Source organism: Mustela erminea, chromosome 6 (genome assembly GCF_009829155.1).
Source record: "Mustela erminea isolate mMusErm1 chromosome 6, mMusErm1.Pri, whole genome shotgun sequence".
NCBI classification, from domain to species: domain Eukaryota; kingdom Metazoa; phylum Chordata; class Mammalia; order Carnivora; family Mustelidae; genus Mustela; species Mustela erminea.
The window spans coordinates 108,725,693-108,746,781 of NC_045619.1; the positions used below are offsets into that span (position 1 = coordinate 108,725,693).

Sequence of the window (21,089 nt, forward strand, 5' to 3'; positions counted from 1 at the left end):
ACCAAAGAGCAGCCGAGTTAAAACAACTAATTAACACTATATGGGGTCCTAGGTTATATGTATGCTCTTCTCTGATAATCCAGCTTACTATGAGGATAAAGTCTAGAATGTAGAGGAATGGAGGGGATTACCTCTCATATCAGACTAAAAAACAGATCCAGGGCACCTGGGGTGGCTGAGTGGTTGAAGGGCTGAATTCATTTTGGCTCATGTTGTGAGATGGAGCCCTGGGTGGGGCTGCTGTGCTCAGTGGGGAATCTGCTTGAGATTCTCTCTCTACCTCTGCTCCTTCCTCTCCAAATAAATAAATAAGTCTCTATTAATAAATAGAGATTTAATATATAATAAATAATAAATAGATAAAAATTAATCTCTATCAGAAGAAAAGATTCAAAAGGTTGTATTCTCTAGCAAGAATCCAAAATGTTTAGGTGCTCTACATTTCCAGTTAAGGGCAAGTGAAGAACAAACTAGCAGATGTTAAGTTTGAAATGGTTTTATGGAACTTAAAAGGCTAACCAAAACTTCCTCAGCATGGTTGTTATCCTACTTCTGTCTTGGAAGTATGATTGAAGGATTACAAGCAGGTAAAAGAAGGATTCTGGGCGCCTGGGTGGCTCAGTGGATTAAGCCGCTGCCTTTGGCTCAGGTCATGATCTCAGTGTCCTGGGATCGAGCCCCGCATCGGGCTCTCTGCTCAGCGGGGAGCCTGCTTCCCCTTCTCTCTCTGCCTAGCTCTCTGCCTATTTGTGATCTCTCTCTGTCAAATAAATAAATAAAATCTTTAAAAAAAAAAAAAGAAGAAGAAGGATTTCTTTCTCTCTCTCTCTTGCTCTCTGCTCTCTCTCTTTTTTTTTTTTTTTTTGTCTTTTCACTGACTATAAGTCAAATTTAAGGGGCCTCAGATTGTTGGTTGTTTTATTTATTTTAAAAAAATTTCATTTATTTATTTGACAAATAAGTAGGTGACAGGCAGGCAGAGAGAGAGGAGGAAGCAGGCTCCCCTCCGAGCAGAGAGTGTGATGCGGGGCTCGATCCCGGAACTCTGGGGCCATGAACTGAGCCAAAGGCAGAGGCTTTAACCCACTGAGCCACCCAGGCACCCCCAAAAGAAGGATTTCTCTTAAAAAACACTCTCATTCACTGTAATTCATGACAGTGATTGATCAAAATTCTTACATTGTTGAATGTAAGAGATTATTTTAGCTTGGGAAAAGTTTGAAGGCAAGAGACCAGTCACACCCGGAAAACAGAAAACTGTGGAATTTCTTGTATTCAGGAGGGTAACTTCTTAGTAAAACTTAACAGATGAATTTATTGTGAATTGTGCCCTCACATTTGAAAAACTTAACCTTCCTTCTGAAATTTTTTTTTAAAGATTTTATTTATTCATTTGAGAGAGAGAGAGAGTATAAGTGGGGGAGAGACAGAGGGAGAGGGAGAAGCAGACCCTCCACTAAGCAGGGAGGCCGATGTGGGACTTGATCCCAGGACCCTGGGATCATGACCTCAGCCGAAGGCAGATGCTTAACAATCTGAGCCACCCAGGCATCCCACCTTCCTTCTGAATTTTTGAATGTAAATTAACTCTGTTGGATATGTGTTCAGGGGAAAAAAGATAACTTTTAGATCAGTTGATATTAAGCCATATACAATATAATAACCCTGTGTTTCACATTACTTGGCATTATGTAGACTATCACAAGATTGGTTCTGCTGATTCAAACTCTTATACTGAAAACAGATTCTGCATAAGCATCATTGGTTAGAAGTCTATGATGAATTGATTCTGTTTACAGAGACAAGATTTGGGGAAAGATCACTGTCAAATAGTAACAACATTTTAGGGAACCAAAAGGACTGGTGAGTGGGAGCAACTGTCTATTGAGCATTTTTGATGTAATGGGGCTTATCTTATTAGCCTTGACAGCATTCTTTTGAGGTAGGTTTTATTTTCCCATTTACATAAGAGGAAAAGCTCAAGAAGATTATTTTCCTAAAGTCACATGTAGTGATGAGCTGGAATGCTTGAATCCAAAGCTTATCTTCCACTTTATAGATCTTCCTTCCAGGAAGCAAGAAGGGAGAGAGATAATTTCATTGAAAGAAATAAGATTGACCTGAAATTAATTTCCCAGTCTGTGTTTGCCTTGTTTTAATAATATCACAATATATTCTGGGGCTCACTTTACCTAGTATAGTTATATTAATCAGTGCTGTTGCAGAGCTGTCTGAATGTGTGTGTGTGTTTTTCTTTTTTTTTTTTTTAATTCTCTCTGAAAGGAAACCATATTAGGGGCGCCTTGGTGGCACAGTTCTTTGAGTGCATGACTCCTGATTTTTTTTTTTTAAAGATTTTATTTATTTATTTGACAGAGAGACACAGCGAGAGAGGGAACACAAGCAGGGGGAGTGGGAGAGGGAGAAGCAGGTTTCCCACTAAGCAAGGAGCCTGGTGTGGGGCTCGATCCCAGGACCCCAGGATCATAACCTCAACCAAAGGCGGACACTTAATGACTGACCCACCCAGACACCCTGACTCTTGATTTTGGATCATCAGGTCATGATCTCAGGGTTGTGGGATCGAGCCCTGTGTCGGGCTGTGCACTCAGCTTAGTCTGCTTGTCCTTCTCCCTCTGCTCCTCCCCTCACTTGTGCTATGTCTCTTTTTCTCTCAAATAAATAAATAAAATCTTAGAAGAAATAAAAGGAAACCCTGTTACAATTACAAACAGTACTTGAGATTTATTAGAAGTCTGTCTGTAAGCAAAATAAGCCAGTCTCCAAAGACAAATACTGTATAATTCCACTTATATAAAGTACTTAAGAGGAGTCAAATTGGAGAAACAGAAAGTAGAATGGTGGTTGCCAGAAGCTGGGGTGGGGCAGAGGGAAGGAAGAAATGGGGAGTTATTGTTTAATGAGTGTAGAGTTTCAGTGTTTTTTTTTTTTTTTTTTTTATTAAGATTTTATTTATTTGCCAGAGAGAGAGAGTACATACAAGCAGGCAGAGAGGCAGGCAGAGGCAGCGAGAGAAGCAGGCTCCCTGCCAAGCAAGGAGCCCGATGCGGGACTCGATCCCAGGACCCCAGGATCATGACATGAGCCGAAGGCAGCAGCTTAACCAACTGAGCACCCAGGCGTCCCGAGTTTCAGTTTTTTCAAGATGTAGAAAGTTCTTGGGGTCCCTGGGTGGCTCAGTTGATTAAGTGTCCAACTCTTGGTTTCAGCTTAGCTCATGATCTTTAGATAGGGTCCTGGGATTGAGCCCTGTGTCAGGCTCAGTGTTTAGTGGGGAATCTGCCTGAGAATTCTACTCCTCTCCCTCTGCTCCTCCCCTGAGCTTGTTCTCTCTCTCTCTCTGCCTCTCTCTCCGTCTACTTGTGATCTCTCTCTGTCAAATAAATAAATAAAATCTTAAAAAAAAGAAAAAAGACTTCTCTGCTTTAAATAATTATAAAGAATAAATTCTTAAAAAAGGTGGAGAAAATTCTAGGGGTGGATGGTGGTGATGGTAGCACATTATGAATGTAAGTAATACAGCTGAACTACACACGTAGATAAGGTGGAAAATTTATGTGGGGTGCCCGGGTGGCTCAGTGGGTTAAAGCCTCTGCCTTAGGCTCTGGTCATGATCCCAGGGTCCAGGGATCGAGCCCTGCATTGGGTTCTCTGCTTGGCGGGGAGCCTGCTTCCTCCTCTCTCTCTCTCTTTCTCTGCCTGCCTCTCTGCCTACTTGTGATCTCTGTCTGTCAAATAAATAAATATATTATCTTAAAAAAAAAAGATGGAAAATTTATGTTACATGTAATTTATGTTACATGCAGAAATGATAAGTGAAATGTCATTAAGCAAATATATTAATCATGACATTGAAGAGATCCTTTGTGTTACACTTCAACCAGAAATACCTAAGAAACTGGGTGCCTGGGTGGCGCAGTGGGTTAAAGCCTCTGCCTTTGGCTCAGGTCATGCATGATTCCAGGGTCCTGGGATTGAGCCCCACATTGGGCTCTCTGCTCAGCAGGGAGCCTGCTTTCTCCTCTCTCTCTGCCTGCCTCTCTGCCTACTTGTGATCTCTGTATGTCAAATAAATAAATAAAATCTTAAAAAAAAAAAAAGAAATACCTAAGAAACTACTTTTTTCACAAAAAATTATTTTAAGTTTTATTTTGGTTAGTCTCAGCTCAGAAGTAAAGTGTTTTATGTTACCTAAAGGAAAATTGTTTTTGTCAACTTTAAATTTGAAAACTAATAAAAAAATCTGTGAAATGTTGAAATATTCAGCCTTTTGTTTTTCAGAGGTATTTTTAAAGACATAGGGATGCTATAATAACTTTCTTCATCTAGGGGTGCTGGCTGGCTCAGTTGGTAGAACATGGGACTCGATCTTGCAGTTGTGAATTTGAGCCCCATGTCAGGTGTAGAGATTATTTAAAAATAAAGTCTTAAAAAAATCAAGTTACTTGGTCTAAATTAATAAGCTTATCTTTTAATTCAGCATTTATTTGCTTGCAGAAAATGGAAATACGCAAATGGTAAATCAATCTTTTTCTAAAACTTATCAGTGGTAGAAAACAGTGATATAAACCATTGAAAAAGCACTGGAAATGTGTCTGTAAGTAGATTCTGAATGTGAGAGGTGTAGGGTGTCATATTTGGAGTCAGTATTTTAGGTGAAATGTTGAGGCAGGAGAGATTAGCAGATTTTAAAGCATCTTGTCTCATTTTCTCCTTTGGAGCTGTTCTTCCCATTTGTTCTCCATTCTGTGCCACAGACCGAGACCTTCCTTTCCTTTTACTGCATGATAATCGCTTGTGGTCAGTATTTTTGGTATACTCATAGCTCTCTTAAGTTGGAAGATATAAATCTTTTGAGGATAATAGGCCTTCTCTTGAGCTGCATTTTGCATGCAGATGTGAAGATAAGGGACCATGAATATCAATTTTTGAAGACATTTATCACTTATTGAGACAACTTTTCAGGTTTCTTTTTCTATTGTTATGTCAAAAATGTTTCTGAGATATTTCCTTCTTAGCTTCCCAACTAGAAGATGAGGACACAACCTGGATTAATGATTTTTTTTTAAACATTTTGTTTAGTTATTTGAGAGAGAGCGAGAACATGCATGAGTGGAGGAGAGGGGCAGTGGGAGAGGGAGAAGCAGACTCCCTGCTGAGCAGGGAGCCCAGCTCCAGGCTCAATACCAGGACCCTGGCACCACAATCGGAGCTGAAGGCTGACGGCCAACCAACTGAGCCACCCAGGCACCCCTGGATTAATAATTTGATATTCAGACTCTATATTTTATAAAAATTTCAGATTTTATATTCAGAATCTGAGTTCAATTCACCGCTCCTCCACTGTGGTGGTCTAACCTACCCAAGCTTCAACTTCCTCATCTTTAAGTATCTCTGAGCCGAGTAGCCTTGATAATGAGTTTTGATTTGTATTTTCTGAATTAAATAGTTAAAATACTACCTATATTCTAATGGCTTCTCTCTCTCTCATAGCTTCACAACCTCTGGATCAGGAAGTTTTATTAAAAGTTAAAACCGAAATTGAAGAAGAGCTAGAATCCCTGGACAAAGAAATTTCTGAAGGTCTGTTTATTCTTATTTTCCTAGGTAATTAATGAGTCAGTTGGTGTAGTTTACTCTTGGTTTGATATTTTACAGTAGAGCATTCTTAACATTGCATAGCTTCCTTCATTGGTATAGGATTATAAGGGCGAAACAAGAAGGTATCCTTTTTCTTTCCTGGGCGATAGGTTTATAAATGTTTCCAAACCATACCTGACAGCCTTTTCCTGGTGTTAAGTAATAGACCAAACAATCATGTGCAGGTACTTTCCATTTAATGTCATTTGATTTGTGTTGGTGTTTTTTTTAAATTAATAACATTAAAGGGGAAATTGTAAGTAAGTTTTTTCCATTTTTGCATGTATTATGCTATAGATAGTTGTAAGAGTAATATACATGTAATTTTGTGGTAGGTGGGTGCTAGCTGCTTGCTTTACTGGGATTCTGTGCCCTGTATCCCATTTGTACCTTGGAACAACAATGATTCTGCCTGTTCTTCCCCCAGTTAGAGCATGGCAGTATAATATGGAGTAAGGAAGCAGATGAGAAGTTGGTAGTCTGAGCGAGAAGACAGAAGCTGTGATTGCTTCTTTCATGTGCAACATTTTATACTCGCATCACCTTCATAGTTTGAAACTTTATCCATGGGGCGCCTGGCGGCTCAGTCGGTTAAGGGTCTGTCTTCAGCTTGGGTCATGGTTTCTGAGTCCTGGGATCAAGCCCTGTATCAGGCTTCCTGCTTGACAGTCTGCTTTTCTCTCTTTCCCTCTGCCCCTCCCCACCACCTGGGTTCTCTCTCTCTCTCAAATAAATAAATAAAATCTTTAAAAAATAAAAATAAAATAAAATATCCATGCGCAGGAATGTTGAGTGCAAAGTTTCATTTAAAAAAGGGAATGAGGGCGCCTGGGTGGCTCAGTGGGTTAAGCCGCTGCCTTCGGCTCAGGTCATGATCTCAGGGTCCTGGGATCGAGTCCCACATGGGGTTCTCTGCTCAGCAGGGAGCCTGCTTCCCCTGCCTCTCTCTGCCTACCTCTCTGCCTGTTTGTGATCTCTCTCTGTCAAATAAATAAATAAAATCTTTAAAAAAAATAAAAATAAAAAAGGGAATGAAAATAAAAAATAAAAAAGGGAATGAGTGGCACCTGGGTGGCTCAGTGGATTAAAGCCTCTGCCTTCAGCTCAGGTCATGATCCCAGGGTCCTGAGAATCGAGCCTCGCATCGGGCTCTCTGCTCAGTGAGAAGCCTGCTTCCCCCTCTCTTTCTCTGCCTGCCTTTCTACCTACTTGTGATTTCTGTCTGTCAAATAAACAAATAAAATCTTTAATAAATAAATAAATAAATAAATAAATTTATTTATTTTTAAAAAAGGGAATGAAAGATACAGAATTGTTGAATCACTATATTGTACATGTGGAACTAATATAACCCTGTATGTTAACTATACTGGAATCAAAAACTATTTTTAAAAATATTTATTTATTGGGACGCCTGGGTGGCTCAGTTGGTTAAGCAGCTGCCGTCGGCTCAGGTCATGATCCCAGGGTCCTGAGAATCGAGCCTCGCATCGGGCTCTTTACTCAGTGAGAAGCCTGCTTCCCCCTCTCTTTCTCTGCCTGCCTTTCTACCTACTTGTGATTTCTGTCTGTCAAATAAACAAATAAAATCTTAAAAATAAATAAATAAATAAATAAATATATTTATTTTTAAAAAAGGGAATGAAAGATACAGAATTGTTGAATCACTATATTGTACATGTGGAACTAATATAACACTGTATGTTAACTATACTGGAATCAAAAACTATTTTTTAAAAATATTTATTTATTGGGACGCTTGGGTGGCTCAGTTGGTTAAGCAGCTGACTTCGGCTCAGGTCATGATCCCAGCGTCCTGGGATCGAGTCCCACATCGGGCTCCTTGCTCTGCAGGGAGCCTGCTTCTCCCTCTGACTCTGCCTGCCACTCTGTCTGCCTGTGCTCGCTTTCTCTGCCTCTCTCTCCCTGACAAATAAATAAATAAAATCTTAAAAAAAAAAATTATTTATTTATTTGAGACAAAGAGAAAGAGTATGTGCTCATGAACTGGCAGGGGGTGGGCAGGCAGAGGGAGAGGGAAATGGAGAAGCCAGACTCCCGCTGTGCAGGGAGCCCAGTGCAGGGCTGGATTCCAGGACCCTGAGATCATGACCTGAGCTGAAGGCAGGTGTTTAACCAACTGAGCCACCAAGGTGCCCCTTAAATAAAAAGCTTTTTTAAAAAAATGAGGGGTGCCTTGGTGGCTCAGTGGGTTAAAGCCTGTGCCTTCAGCTCAGGTCGTGATCCCAGGGTTCTGGGATTGAGCCCCGCTTCAGGCTCTTTGCTCATCAGGGAGCCTGCTTCATCCTCCCTCTCTGCCTACTGTCCGTCAAATAAATAAATAAAATCTTTAAAAAAAAATAATGAGAATAATCGACTCATCCCATCAGGTGGAATAAACTGATTAGAATCCGGCTTAAGAAGTGTCATATTTATAGGGGTGCCTGGGTGGTTCAGTGGGTTAAGCCTCTGCCTTCGACTCAGGTCATGATCAAGGTCCTGGGATCGAGCCCCGCATTGGGCTCTTTGCTCAGCAGGGAGCCTGCTCCCCCCCCACCCTCGTCTCTCTGCCTGCCTCTCTGCCTACTTGTGATCTCTGTCTGCCTAATAAATAAATAAAAATCTTTTTAAAAGTGTCATATTGGGACGCCTGGGTGGCTCAGTTGGTTAAGCAGCTGCCTTCGGCTCAGGTCATGATCCCAGGGTCCTGGGATCGAGTTCCACATCGGGTTCCTTCCTCGGCAGGGAGCCTGCTTCTCCCTTTACCTCTGCCTGCCTCTCTGTCTGCCTGTGCTCACTCGCTCTCTCTCCCTCTGTCTCTGCAAATAAATAAATAACATCTTTAAAAAAAAAAAGTGTCATATTTATAAAGGTAAAAATGAAATCTTAAAATACTAAAAAACAAACAAAAAAAACCCCAAAATACTAAGAGTGGGATGATAGAGCTAGAAGTTGCTTTCCATTTATTTATTTATTTATTTATTTTAAAGATTTTAGTTATTTGACAGAGAGAGAGATCACAAGTAGGCAGAGAGAGGAGGGGGAAGCACACTCCCTGCTGAGCAGAGAGCCCGATGCGGGGCTCGATCCCAGGACCCTGAGATCATGACCTGGGCCGAAGGAAGAGAACTACCCTGAACTACCAGAACTACCCAGGTGCCCTCCACTTAACATTCTTGCATGAAACTGGTATGTAGTAACATACTAAATTGGCTTGTGTAATTTTTAGAAAATTATTTATTTATTTGATAGAGAGTGTGCATGAGAGCGAGCACAAGTTGGGGGGAGGGGCAGAGGAAAGGGAGAAGCAGACTCCCCACTGAGCAGGGAGCCTGTATTAGGGCTCAACCCCAGGACCCTGGGATCATGAACTGAAGGTAGATGCCCAACCAACTGAGCCACCCAGGTGCTCCTATGTATTTTTTTTTTTTTTTTAAGATTCAATTTATTTGAGAGGGAGAGAGCATGGGCACACGAAAGTGGGTATTGGGGCAGAGGGAGGCAGAGAGAGAGAGTCTTAAGCATATTCCTCCCTGAGATTAGAGCCTGTCATGGGGCTGGAATTCACCACCCTGAGATTATGACCTGAACTGAAATTAAGAGTTGGACATTTAACTGACTGAGCCACCCAGGTGCTCCTTGGCTTCTGTGTTTTAGCAGTCAGTTTAGTCTTTTTTCTTATAAAACTAAGAATTTCCATAAAAATCTTTCCTTTAAAAAAAAATCTCTAGGGACGCCTGGGTGGCTCAGTTGGTTAAGCAGCTGCCTTCGGCTCAGGTCATGATCCCAGCGTCCTGGGATCGAGTCCCACATCGGGCTCCTTGCTCCGCAGGGAGCCTGCTTCTCCCTCTGACTCTGCCTTCCACTCTGTCTGCCTGTGCTCGCTCTCACTCACTCTCTCTCTGACAAATAAATAAATAAAAAATCTTAAAAAAAAAATCTCTAAATATTAAGCCTTGTGTTCTGGAATGATTAATATCGCGTAATGATTGACCTTTTTAAGTGGCTTTTAACCATTAGCTTGTTTCCAGTAGTAGACGTCTTAAAGAGGTTTTTTTTTTTTTTTTTTTTTTAAGATTTAATTTATTTATTTGACAGAGAGAGAGCTCACAAGTAGGCAGAGAGGGGAAAGCAGGCTCCCTGCTGAGTAGAGAGCCCGATATAGGGCTTGAACCTAGGACCTGGGACCATGACCTCAGCTGAAGGCAGAGGCTTTAACCCTGAGCCACACAGGTGCCCCAGTTCCTTGAGTTTTTAATAGCACAACGTTTTTTTCCTCAAATTTTACATTTTGGGGTTTTTAGGTTTTGTTTGTTTGTTTGTTTAATAGTAATTTCTGCACCCAATATGGGGCTCGAACTCCTGACCCCAAGCTCTTCCAACTGAGCCAACCAAGCATGCCTGCAACACAACTTTGGTATTATATATTAAAATAGGGTTTTGTTTTGTTTTTTGTTTTTTGTTTTTACCCTGTCTTCAGCATTCACCAGCACAGGCTTTGACCGTCATACTTCTCCTGTGTTCAGCCCTGCTAACCCAGAAAGCTCCGTGGAAGACTGCTTGGCTCATCTTGGGGAAAAGGTCTTACAGGAACTGAAAGAGCCTCTACAAAAGGCGTTGCAAATGCTCCTCAGCCAGTGAGTTACCATTGCTGAGGGGAACGTGCTTCTCTAAAGTAGTCTCTGGATCTCTCATGCAGCACTGGATTGGTTAAGGCTTTGTTTTAGGTGAACGGTGTTACTTCTTTTCTCACTTCCCTTTTTCTGTCTTTGCTTTCCTGAGGCATCTGTTTGTGTTTTGAGTGACAACTTTTACATCAAAGGGGCGACTTAACTTTTCTGACATGGATTTGATCATTTATGTTTACTTGTTGAACTGTCAGGTTTCAGCAGATGCTTCCACTGCTTTGTAAGTGTAAATATGAGCTATTTCACTTGTCCTGACCACTTTTTACTACGATTCTGTCTGGGGGCCAACATAAATATAATGGTTAGGGTTTTATGCATTGTAATGTAGGGTTAACATCATATCAGTATTTTAGGTATCCCAAATGTTGCTAAACTTTGCGGTTGTACATCTGTCCATGACACTGTTGCCACATTCTTATAGTGGGAACTTCTCTGCTAACTGTGGTTTTGACTGTTAAAGCTCAAGGCAAGACGCTTGCAGTGAAAGTACTTTAAAATAGAACCAGGTCATTTGCTGTACATCTTAAAAATTTTTTCCTTTAATTCTTTGTTGAGAATCATTAAAGAATTGATACGAATTAGAAAAAAATTGTTCTAATGAAGAATGACACCTGAAACAGGATGAAGACTGTTTCTTCACTAAATGGGTCAAAATTGAGATGCCAGATTACTGATGTAGTAAGGTAATTTCTTACTTTCACATAACCAAAGATTGTATGTTGCCATTTATTAGAAGGAAGCATTTGGGAGTTTAAGCAGAATTCATTTTGTTTCTGCCAATAGCAAATGTAAAAAATCCAAGTTATGTATAAGACACTGAAATGAAATCATATTTGGACTTTCTTAACTTTATATATAGAAAAATTTAAAAAGAAAATGTGAACAGAAGATTATGGTATCAGAAAATAAAACTTAAATAGGAAATTTGGTTGTGCAGTGGTGACTTTAAGAGTGTTCTCTCGAGTTCAGAGGCCCTGAGAATGTGAGGGACAGGGTGAGTGGGTGGGGTTTGTTAGGCCTTTGCTAACCCTTCTTAAACCAGAATAGCTATATTTTCATACATTTTTTAAATTGAGGTTTCATGTAAGATTTAAAGAAACCTACTGTTTTGCCAAAACGAAAAAAAGCTTGTAAAAGCTATTGGGATTGGGAGTAAAATAACTGAGAAGTAGAAGACAAAAAATACTGTCTATAACTTTGATAAAAACTATTTGTGGCTAACCATTTCATTCTATATCGAAATTTCCCCATCTATTAACTTTAACTTTACTAGGGTATTATAAGCTCTCTGAAGAACAGTATCATATAGGTAAAATACTTTTCATAATCTACAGGAAAAATTGATAGCTTCTCACTGTAAAGTAAATTACATAACATTAAATTAATTAATTACATTAAAAAATATATAGTTAGGTGAATACTTGGTGTTTTTAACCCCCCAAACTCTGAATACTGACTATTTATTTTTATTTTTATGTATTAACTTAAAGATTTTATTTTTAAGTAATTTCTACACCCAGGGTGGGGCTCAAACTCACAAACTTGAAATCAAGAGTCACACACGCCACGGACTGAAACAGCCAGGCACTCCTGACATAATTATTTTTTAAACTGGTACCTCTGGTTGTATGTCAGAGTCAGACCTCTTTATGAATAAATTTTCTTTCAGTAATCTACTTTTGAAAGTTGTTAAGCTTTATTACTAATACCTTAGAAGTATCTAACTGATGATGAACTAGAAGTATTATATACAGGTTAATAGGAATAATTTGTAAGGTGGAAAATACCACTTACTCTTTCAGTTTTGTTCAGGTGGGAAATTAGTCCTGAACTGATTGGAGAGCCAAGCACCAGCAGTGTGAAAAGGTTCCCTCTGCCCCTTTTTCTTCTTTGCTCTGTTCATATAGCTCATTAGATAGAACCAGTTTTTCAGCTAGTTGCTTTTCTATGTTTTAGATTTCCTTTGAATGTTTTATTTTAGTCTGCTGGATCTTTTATGTGCATGTATGTGTGTACATATAATGATTCAAATCATGTTTCATTCTGAAGGATGCTAACGTACTTTAGCCTGATAGACAGACTACCAATAAGGACTACTGTGACCCACAGCAGCATCAAACAGTTCAGGAAAGGAAGTGAAGGGACTGATAGACGCAAGTAAACTTCAGGGAGAATATAGGTAGGTAGACTATATAGTATCTGAAGTTCAAGTTTTATAACTATGTACTACTTAAGCCCAAGGCTTTTAAAAAATTCTAAACTTACTTTAATGGTAATATAATATCAGGAAGGTAGTATACAACATCTTCCTAAAAAGGTCATCCATATATCTTAACCTCCTTTCAGCATCACTGTGGTATTGATTTTATATTGACTTGTGTGAAAGAATGATACCTGTGTCAACAGAACTGGTTTCTGAAGTATGTGGACCAGCACTGTACAACAGACAAAATGCAAGTCATGAAATGCAATTTAAAATGTCCTAGCAACCGTATTTTTAATCTATTTTATTCAACCCAGTATATTCAAAATATTAGTTTTAACAGGTATTCAATATAAAGATATCAATGAGCTATTTTACATTTTTTTTCCTTACTAAGTCTTAGAAATCTAGTGTGTATATTGTGCTTTCAGCATATCACTAGCCACATTTCAGATGACCATTAACCACATGTGGCATTGAGACATTATTGTGACATGTTTCAAATCCTAATTTAAAATAGGACTAGTGTGGCCTTTGGACCCAGATCTAGTTGGGTGTGAATTCCTGCATTGCTGCTTGCCAACTGTGCGCATTTGGGATAGTTTCTTAGCTTTCCTGAACTTCAGTTTCCTAATGTATAAAATGATAGTATGTAATATAAAATATAAATATATAATAATATAAAACTGAACAGTAGGCTACTGATAAGTGGTAGCTGTCTTCCATTATTAAATTTCATAGGCTGAGGAAATCACAGACCAGAATCAGATGAGAACATGCCTTTGGAATGGATTTTAAAATCCTATAAAAGCAAGAATTCTTTCCTTTATTTTGTATATGTGATTAGTTTGCCAACAGAAGTGAGGGGTAAATTTTATTAAATGTGATATGCTACTTGGTACAAAGTATTTTTTTTTTGTTGGTGGTTGTTAATTTGTAAATGAAACCACGTCTTATACATAGTACCTAAAGTCCATCAGTAAATTACTGAGTGTTGTCATCACTGTGATTTCAGTTCTGGTATGACTAGAACTTAACGTGGAAATAATCAGAAAGGCTTATCTCTGCCCTCCAGGATTTCATGTCATAAGACGCCAAGTTAAAAATAGAGCTCTGTTTACTGGCCTTGTTTAGTATAACTCCTTATATCCTCAGTTGGAGAAGTCTTTCAGTGACATGTTTAATTTTGAGGTGTTTGAGGTTTTTTGCCTTTTAAAAAGTTAAAATTGTACTTTCACTAATGAGATCATTTTTGTTACTGTTTTATCTTACTTTAATAACCCAAATGTGTGCTTATCTGCAACATGGAAATCCTCTTGGAGAAGTTTCAAACAATTATTTTTAAAGTGTTATTATTTATCTTGTTATGTTATTAGCTGTTTTCCCAAGCTGATAGCATGCCTCCGCCAATAGGGAATGCTTAAAGTAAATGCATACCAAATGCTAAAAGCCATGTCTCATACAAAACAGTATACTGAATATTTTTTGGTACTTTAGAGAAAGTTCAACACAGAATAGTGACTGTATATTTATTCATCTGGAAATCTAGAATTTTCCTTCTTTGTGACCCAGACTTTTAAAAAAAAATCTCTACAGGCCAGTGACATATCAGGCATATCGGGAATGTACACTGGAGACCACAGTTCATGCCAGCGGCTGGAATAAGGTATTAACCAAATTATCTTTTCTCTTACAAGATTTTAGTGTGTTGATTAAAGTGTAGGAGAAATTGTTAACATCATATAAGAGAAAACTGTTAGAGCTCATTATTTAATGCATAAATCCAATTGTGTTAATGGGTGTTTTTGAGTAAAGCGTTTTTTTGATTAACACTGTGAGGCTCTGGTTGGCCCAAAAATATGTGTCCCATAGTATGCTATTCTTCCTTCCTATCTGTTCTTGAATTTTCTATCATTTCTTCACTTCTCCATATTAGACATGACACTTATCTCCAGATGGTTTTTTGTTACCCTGTGTGTGTATGTCTTGGGGTGAAAAAGAATAAGAGCTTCATTTGCGAGACTGCTTCTTCTTGTCCCTCCCCTTTTTTTTGTTCTTCTAGTTCTTTTAAATGATTAATACCATTTGTGTTTTATAGTTTACAAGGTATCTGAATGTCACATCTCATTGGATCATTACAACCATCCTTTTCAGAAGACAGAATGGATTTTATTAGCTTTTGTTTTGTTATATATTTAGTTATATCAGGTGAATAATCAGAGAAAAAAAAGTTAAGTGATTTCTCCAGGACCCTTTGACTAGGAAATATTGGAACCAACACTAGAGCTGAGATCTCAGATCTTCTGATTCCAGCTTTAGTGTTTTTTTCTACTGTACCATACCGCTTAGCCATGATCTCGGACTGTGTTATCCATTTATCACCTTGAAAAGGCAGAAACTCTTTTTTTTTTTTTTTTTTTTTTAATTTTTTTTTAAAGATTTTATTTATTCATTTGACACAGAGAGATCACAAGTAGGCAGAGAGGCAGGCAGAGAGAGAGAGAGAGAGGAGGAAGCAGGCTCCCCGCGGAGCAGAGAACCCGATGTGGGACTCGATCCCAGGACCCTGAGATCATGACCTGAGCCGAAGGCAGCGGCTTAACCCACTGAGCCACCCAGGCGCCCGAAAAGGCAGAAAGTCTAAGGAAATGCAGTATAGTGGGGCTCCCCTCAATATGAGGAAGAAGTGTGGCCCTTAGCGATCTTGTGCTAGAAATGAGAAAAATTCAGTAGAATCATTTTTATAAATAGCCACCTCTACTCTGAATTGATTTTTTTTAAAGTTTTCATTTTATCCAACAATTCCCCACATCACTCAGTACTCATCACAAGTGTACTTCCTAATCCACGTCACCTATTTAAACCATCCCTCCACCCCCTGCCCTCTATTCAGAACTGTTAATAGTGTGAGCCAGACCATGTGATTTACGTACCTAAGTGATGTATATTGTTTTTAGTCACTTTATAATACAGGCCTTGGAAGCATTATAGGATAATAATTAGCATCATAGGTTTTGTAATTGGACTTGTTTCAAGTATCAGCTTTGCTACAGACTAGATGCATATCTTTGGACAGTTTATTAAGCTCTCCAAATCTAAATTTTCTTTTCTTTTCTTTTTTTTTTTCTTTTTTAAGTTTTGTTTAAGTAATCTCTACACCCAACATGGGGCTCTAACTCATGATCCTGAGATCAGAAGTAGCACAGTCTTCCAACTGAGCCAGCCAGGTGCCCTTCTAAATCTTCATTTTCACATATATGAAATGGATCTAATACTAACCTCAAAAATTTTACTAGACTTAAATGATATAATGTAGGTTAAATGCTTATTTAGCACATTGCCTGGCATCATAATAAGCATTCAGTAAATAGTGGCTATTAAGTTAGATTTAAGGTCTGAGAATTTGTTCCAAAATAGTCACTGTTACGGGGTTTTACTATGTTATTTAGCTGCAAATAACTTATTTTAAAAGTTTGTTTAATTTCCTTTTTTTGGAATTAAAAAAAGCCCTTAGATATTTAAAATACACTTATTTATTTTATAAATAAAAATGAGCGTGGTTATGATATATTTCTTAGTATGTCAAACAACACATGTTTAAGTACCTAATATTGCTCGCCTTCTTCCCATATTTTATGTTTTCTTTTTCACTTTGTCCAGTGACTGTTAATAATCAACTCTTGTATGTTCTCCTCCCCTCGATCCTAGGGTTGTCCTAAAAAAAATCCGAGTAAACCCCAGACTTCATTATCTCTCTTCACCTATCTGATTTTTCCATTGTCTGCTTCATTTTAGTCCCTCAACTAAACCAAAGGCCAAGGCTGTGGCTTAAATAAATTCCTCATATAAATGAGGCCTGCCAGTTAGAGTATTACTTGCTCTGTTGAATCCAGTATTACTTTCCTACTGAGTCCTCTAGGGCTGAAAATAATATGGCTGTCTGGTCAGTAAATGAGGCTTAAATGAAACACACATCAGAGAGAAGAGGAAGAAAAATGTCCACAGAGCATGCCATGTTAGGGATAAACTGAGTATCTGTTTATTTGTATAGGGATTCTGAAAGCATCTTGGTAGAATACTCCATATCAAAAGAAGTGGGGGAAAAATCTGGTCACAATCCTGTATTAATAGTATGATCCTTTAAAAAAAGAAGTTAAAAAAAAAGTCCATGTATAAATGTAGGTATGTATATGCCTAGAAAAATAATTGAAATATGTGCCAAAACATATTACAAATACATAGTAATTATCTCTAAATTACAGGGTCTTTTCCTTCTTCCCCCACCCCCACATGGGTATTTTCTTTTCCTATGTAACTCTCTCCTGAGAAGAAAAGTAGAAAATAATGATCAAAGAGAAGAAGCCATGCAGTGCTCAACTTTGCCTTTTCTTGGGGATGTAGACCCTACCAGAAATATAATTATGCTTAAATACACGAATAGAAGGCACTGTGTGTGCCATTGGACTGCTGACTATAACTACATTATCTGCAAAGTTCCATGACTGCTCATGACACATTAATGATCACTGTCTTTTTTTGACCCTGATAGAAACAATTATTTTGATGGTGTCCTGGTACTGTAAGTGGTATGCAGAGACACACCACGCTTACATCTTACTGTCTTCTTTTTCTCACCTTCTTTATATCCTTTTTGTTAAAATAAACACTGTAGGGGTGCCTGGCTGGCTCAGTCAGTAGAACCTGTGACTCGTTCTCAGGGTTGTGGGTTCGGGCCCCATGTTGGGTAGAGACTACCTAAAATAAAATCTTTTTAAAAATAATAATAAAGTAGGGACACCTGGGTGGCTCAGTCGGTTAAGCTGCTGTCTTCGGCTCAGGTCATGATCCTGGGGTCTTGGGATCGAGTCCCGCATCAGGCTCCTGGCTCAGCAGGGAGCCTGCTTCTCTCTCTGCCTCTGCTTGCTTGTGTTCCCTCTCTCTCTCTCTCTCTGACAAATAAATAATAAATAAAATCTTTACAAAATAATAATAATAAACATTGTAACTATAAAAAGAGAGCCAGCTGTAGTGTTAATACATGCTGTTCATAGTGTAACAAATAAACTTTAGAAAAATAATAGCAAAAATAAATGAATTATTTGCCTTGGTTAATTTTTAGTGACATACTAAATCACTAATATTTTTAAATCTTTATTGAAATTTCAAGCATACATGAAAGCACAGCGGATAGCATAGTAAATCTCATGTATCTTGTCATTCAGCTTCAGTAATGATCAATATTTGGCTTAGTCTTCTTTCATCTGTTTCCCGCTGTCTCCCAGATTATTTTGAAGTAGGCCCTAGACATCATTTGATTCATAAATGGATTAGTGTGTATTTCCAAGGATGATATAAGCCCTTTTTTTTGAAGTATCCTTTTTAACCAACTGATAATACCACTATTATACCTCAGAATGTTAACAGTAATTCTGTCATCGCATAATCTGTTTAGTATTCAGATTTTTCTCACAAAGGTATTTTGCTAAGATGATTTGTTTAAACCATGATCCAGACAAGGTCTGTGCATTGCATTTGGCTGATAAGTCTCGTCTTTACTTTAAAAAAAAAAAATTGAAATATAATCCATACCATAAAATTTATATTTACTTCCCTAAAGCATACATTTCAGTGGTTTTTTAGTACAGTCACATAGTTATGCAGACATTTCCCTTGTCTAATTCCAGAACATTTTTATCTTCCCATAAAGAAACCCCACAGTTTTTAGTAATCACTCTCCATTTCCTGTCCCTCCCAGCCCCCAGTGACTTTACTCAGGCTCTTTAAATTTCCCTATTCTGGACATTTCATGTAAATGCAATCATGTAATATGTGTCTAAAGCTCTTTTAATATGTAGGCTTTCTTTCTCTCTCTCTTGTTTTTTCCTTGCTTACAAGTTATTTCTTCTGTAAAATTTCCTGCTTTCTGATTTTATTGACTGTATCACTGAGATGTCATATAACATATTCGTCTGTATCTATATTTCCTTTTCATTGGTAGATAAATCCAGAAGCCTAATCATACTCAGGTTTAATCTTTTTGGCAAGAGTACTTATTGGTGATGTTTCTTATTTCCTCTTGCATCACACTGGGTGTTACATAATGCCTGGTTGTCACTTAAATTTTGTTTTGAAGCAGATAAGTCAAACATTCAAACCTAATCAATCAATACAGGTAAAATTTGTGGGATATGATATTTACTAGAGTTGTTAAGTTATAAATTGGTTGCTAAATAGTAAATTGATGGGTCAAAATATGTTTTTTATCATTATAAATACCTATTGGAAGAGACCCTTGAAGCTATAAATTAATATACCTCATTTCTGTACCCAATAAGCTATACTTTCTTTAATTATAAGATAATATTGTTAGCATGGTACCTGTGGTGAGACAGTGGTATTCCTTTTGATGGTCCAAATTACCTTAGCATTCCTTTTTGGAAGTTATTGGAGAGAAAAATAATTTATATGTGTTGTGGAGATTACTATTATCCAGTAAGGAAATGACTTACAGGAATCCAAATAGTAAGATTTGATTCCTTCTTAGCCTTAGAGATAGGAATAGTGGAACCTTCTTGGGGATCCAGATTTTTTGTTTTTTGGGGTTTTTTTTTTAGTACTGTGGGAGGGGGAGTGCAAAAAAAAATATCAGGTATAAGGTGATAGTTTCTTGTGGGTAGTACACTACCAAGTTGATGGACTCGGTTGTAGAAATAACTTATGGGGTTTTTTGTGTGATCACAAAAATCAGAGGGCAAGTGGTTTTTTTTTTTTTTAAGCTATATTAAGACAGTCTAAATTATACTTAAAAGATAGTGAGCCTGGAAATCATCATCTAGGTCCCTGAAGATAGGATGGCAAGTAGGTAAAAGAGAGCACATATCATCAAGAATATTACAGTTAGAATTTGTTAGTCTTGTACAATGAAGTTTCTGTACTCTGGTTACTGCATTTCAAGAAAGAAAAAATTGGGATGGAGATCTGGGAAGGGGTAATCTCAATGATCAAAGCAGTGAAGGAATTGCCAGATGAAGAACAGACTAAAAGATTAGTAAATTTCAGCCTGAAGAGTAGAGTGAATGAGAGGGAATATGATTAAGGACTCAAGACAGTATTGAAAGAGGATTACAGATTTATCTCTAGATGATTATATAGTAAAACTAGGGCATCTACTTTTTTGATACATGAAAGATAAATTTGGAACAAATAAAAATAAGTATTATTTTATATAGCAAGTGTAGTGTTTGCAACTCCTTTCCCTAAGACCTTAAACATGAATAATTTTAAAATATTGCATATTAGTACATTATTATAGAAAATTAGAATGTTTTGAAGTACAGAATGTTTCAGGCCTTTGAAGTTACTATGATCTGAGTCAGCAGGACTGATCAACAAGCTGTACCTGACTGTTCCTGCTAAGACTCAGTATTGGAGCTAGATGAACAATAGGCTTTGGGGGTGGGGGTTTGTTTTGTTTTGTTTTTAATAGTATAACAGGTTTTCTAATTGAGAAGAAAACCTAATTCTTCTTTATAGCCCTAGACCCTTCCATTAGTGTTAGGAAGGGGGTTTTAAATAAATTTTGGGCTGGAGTTCTTTTACAATATCAAAAAAGGAAGATGTGATTGTTGCATTCTTTCAGACTTTGATGTAGATTCCCTCAGGACTGCTTTAAAAGCCAAAGAATATTAGTAAGACTCTAAACCATTGTCTTTTCTGTTTGTCCTCTTCTGCAGAAATATTTTGTAATCCCTTTGTTATTACCTTGGCAGTTCAGTAACCATTCATTTCCTTTTGCATTCCTTTTCCAGGCATGTGGAGCCCTCTTGATGTTTTAGACTAAAGAGATTGCATGCAGATGGTTAATTGAAAATGCTTAGCTCTTTCCAATGTGCATTTGTTTTTGGAAGGCATGGGACTCTCATATGCCTGTCATAAATTTTGACAGTTTTTAAATATTAAGCCACAAGATTATTAGGAATGATAATAATACCTCACTAGGGTTTTTGTTTTGTTTTGTTTTTAGATTTTATTTATTTATTTGAGAGAAAGAGCACAAGCGGGGGAGGAACAGAGGGAGAGGGAGAGGGACAAGCAGGCTCCCTGCAGGGAGCTCAAGAGGAGCTCCATCAGAGGACCTGAGATCATGACCTGAGAGGAAGTCAGAAACTTAACAAACTGAGCCAGCCAGGTGCCCCCCCCATTTAGGTTTTTGATGACTTTTATAAGATAGCTGATAATTTTGAAAGTTCTTATTTTCAAATAGATAATAAAAGCACATGGTAGGGTAGTTGGGTTATGGACATTGAGGAGGGTATCTGCTATGGTGAGTGCTGTGAAATGTGCAAGCCTGATGATTCACAGACCTGTACCCCTGGGACAAGTAATATATGTTAATAAAAATAATTAATTAAAAAAATTAAAAAGACATATGGTACAAAATACAGTAAGTACAGAAATGTATACATTGAAAACTGTTTTCCCCACCCTATCACCATTACTTCATTCTCTTCTTAGGCTACTACTATTACCAGTTTCTT

The 21,089-nt window shown here is 37.9% G+C and overlaps 1 protein-coding gene across 13 annotated transcripts in view; it reads left to right on the top strand.

Annotated features, from left to right (window-relative positions):
- The window catches only part of BCL2L13 (BCL2 like 13), an 83,690-nt gene that overhangs the window by 28,299 nt on the left and 34,302 nt on the right, over nt 1–21,089 (top strand). For 4 of the 13 annotated variants that reach the window (XM_032349264.1, XM_032349257.1, XM_032349258.1 and 1 more), the window contains 4 exons: nt 5,515–5,604; nt 10,142–10,298; nt 10,970–11,032; nt 14,149–14,218. In XM_032349264.1, the coding sequence (XP_032205155.1) occupies nt 5,515–5,604; nt 10,142–10,298; nt 10,970–11,032; nt 14,149–14,218 (380 nt within the window). Of the gene's footprint in view, nt 1–5,514; nt 5,605–10,141; nt 10,299–10,904; nt 11,033–12,398; nt 12,529–14,148; nt 14,219–21,089 lie in introns of those variants that run through there. The other 9 variants (XR_004287094.1, XR_004287095.1, XM_032349266.1 and 6 more) reach the window with 9 other exon arrangements.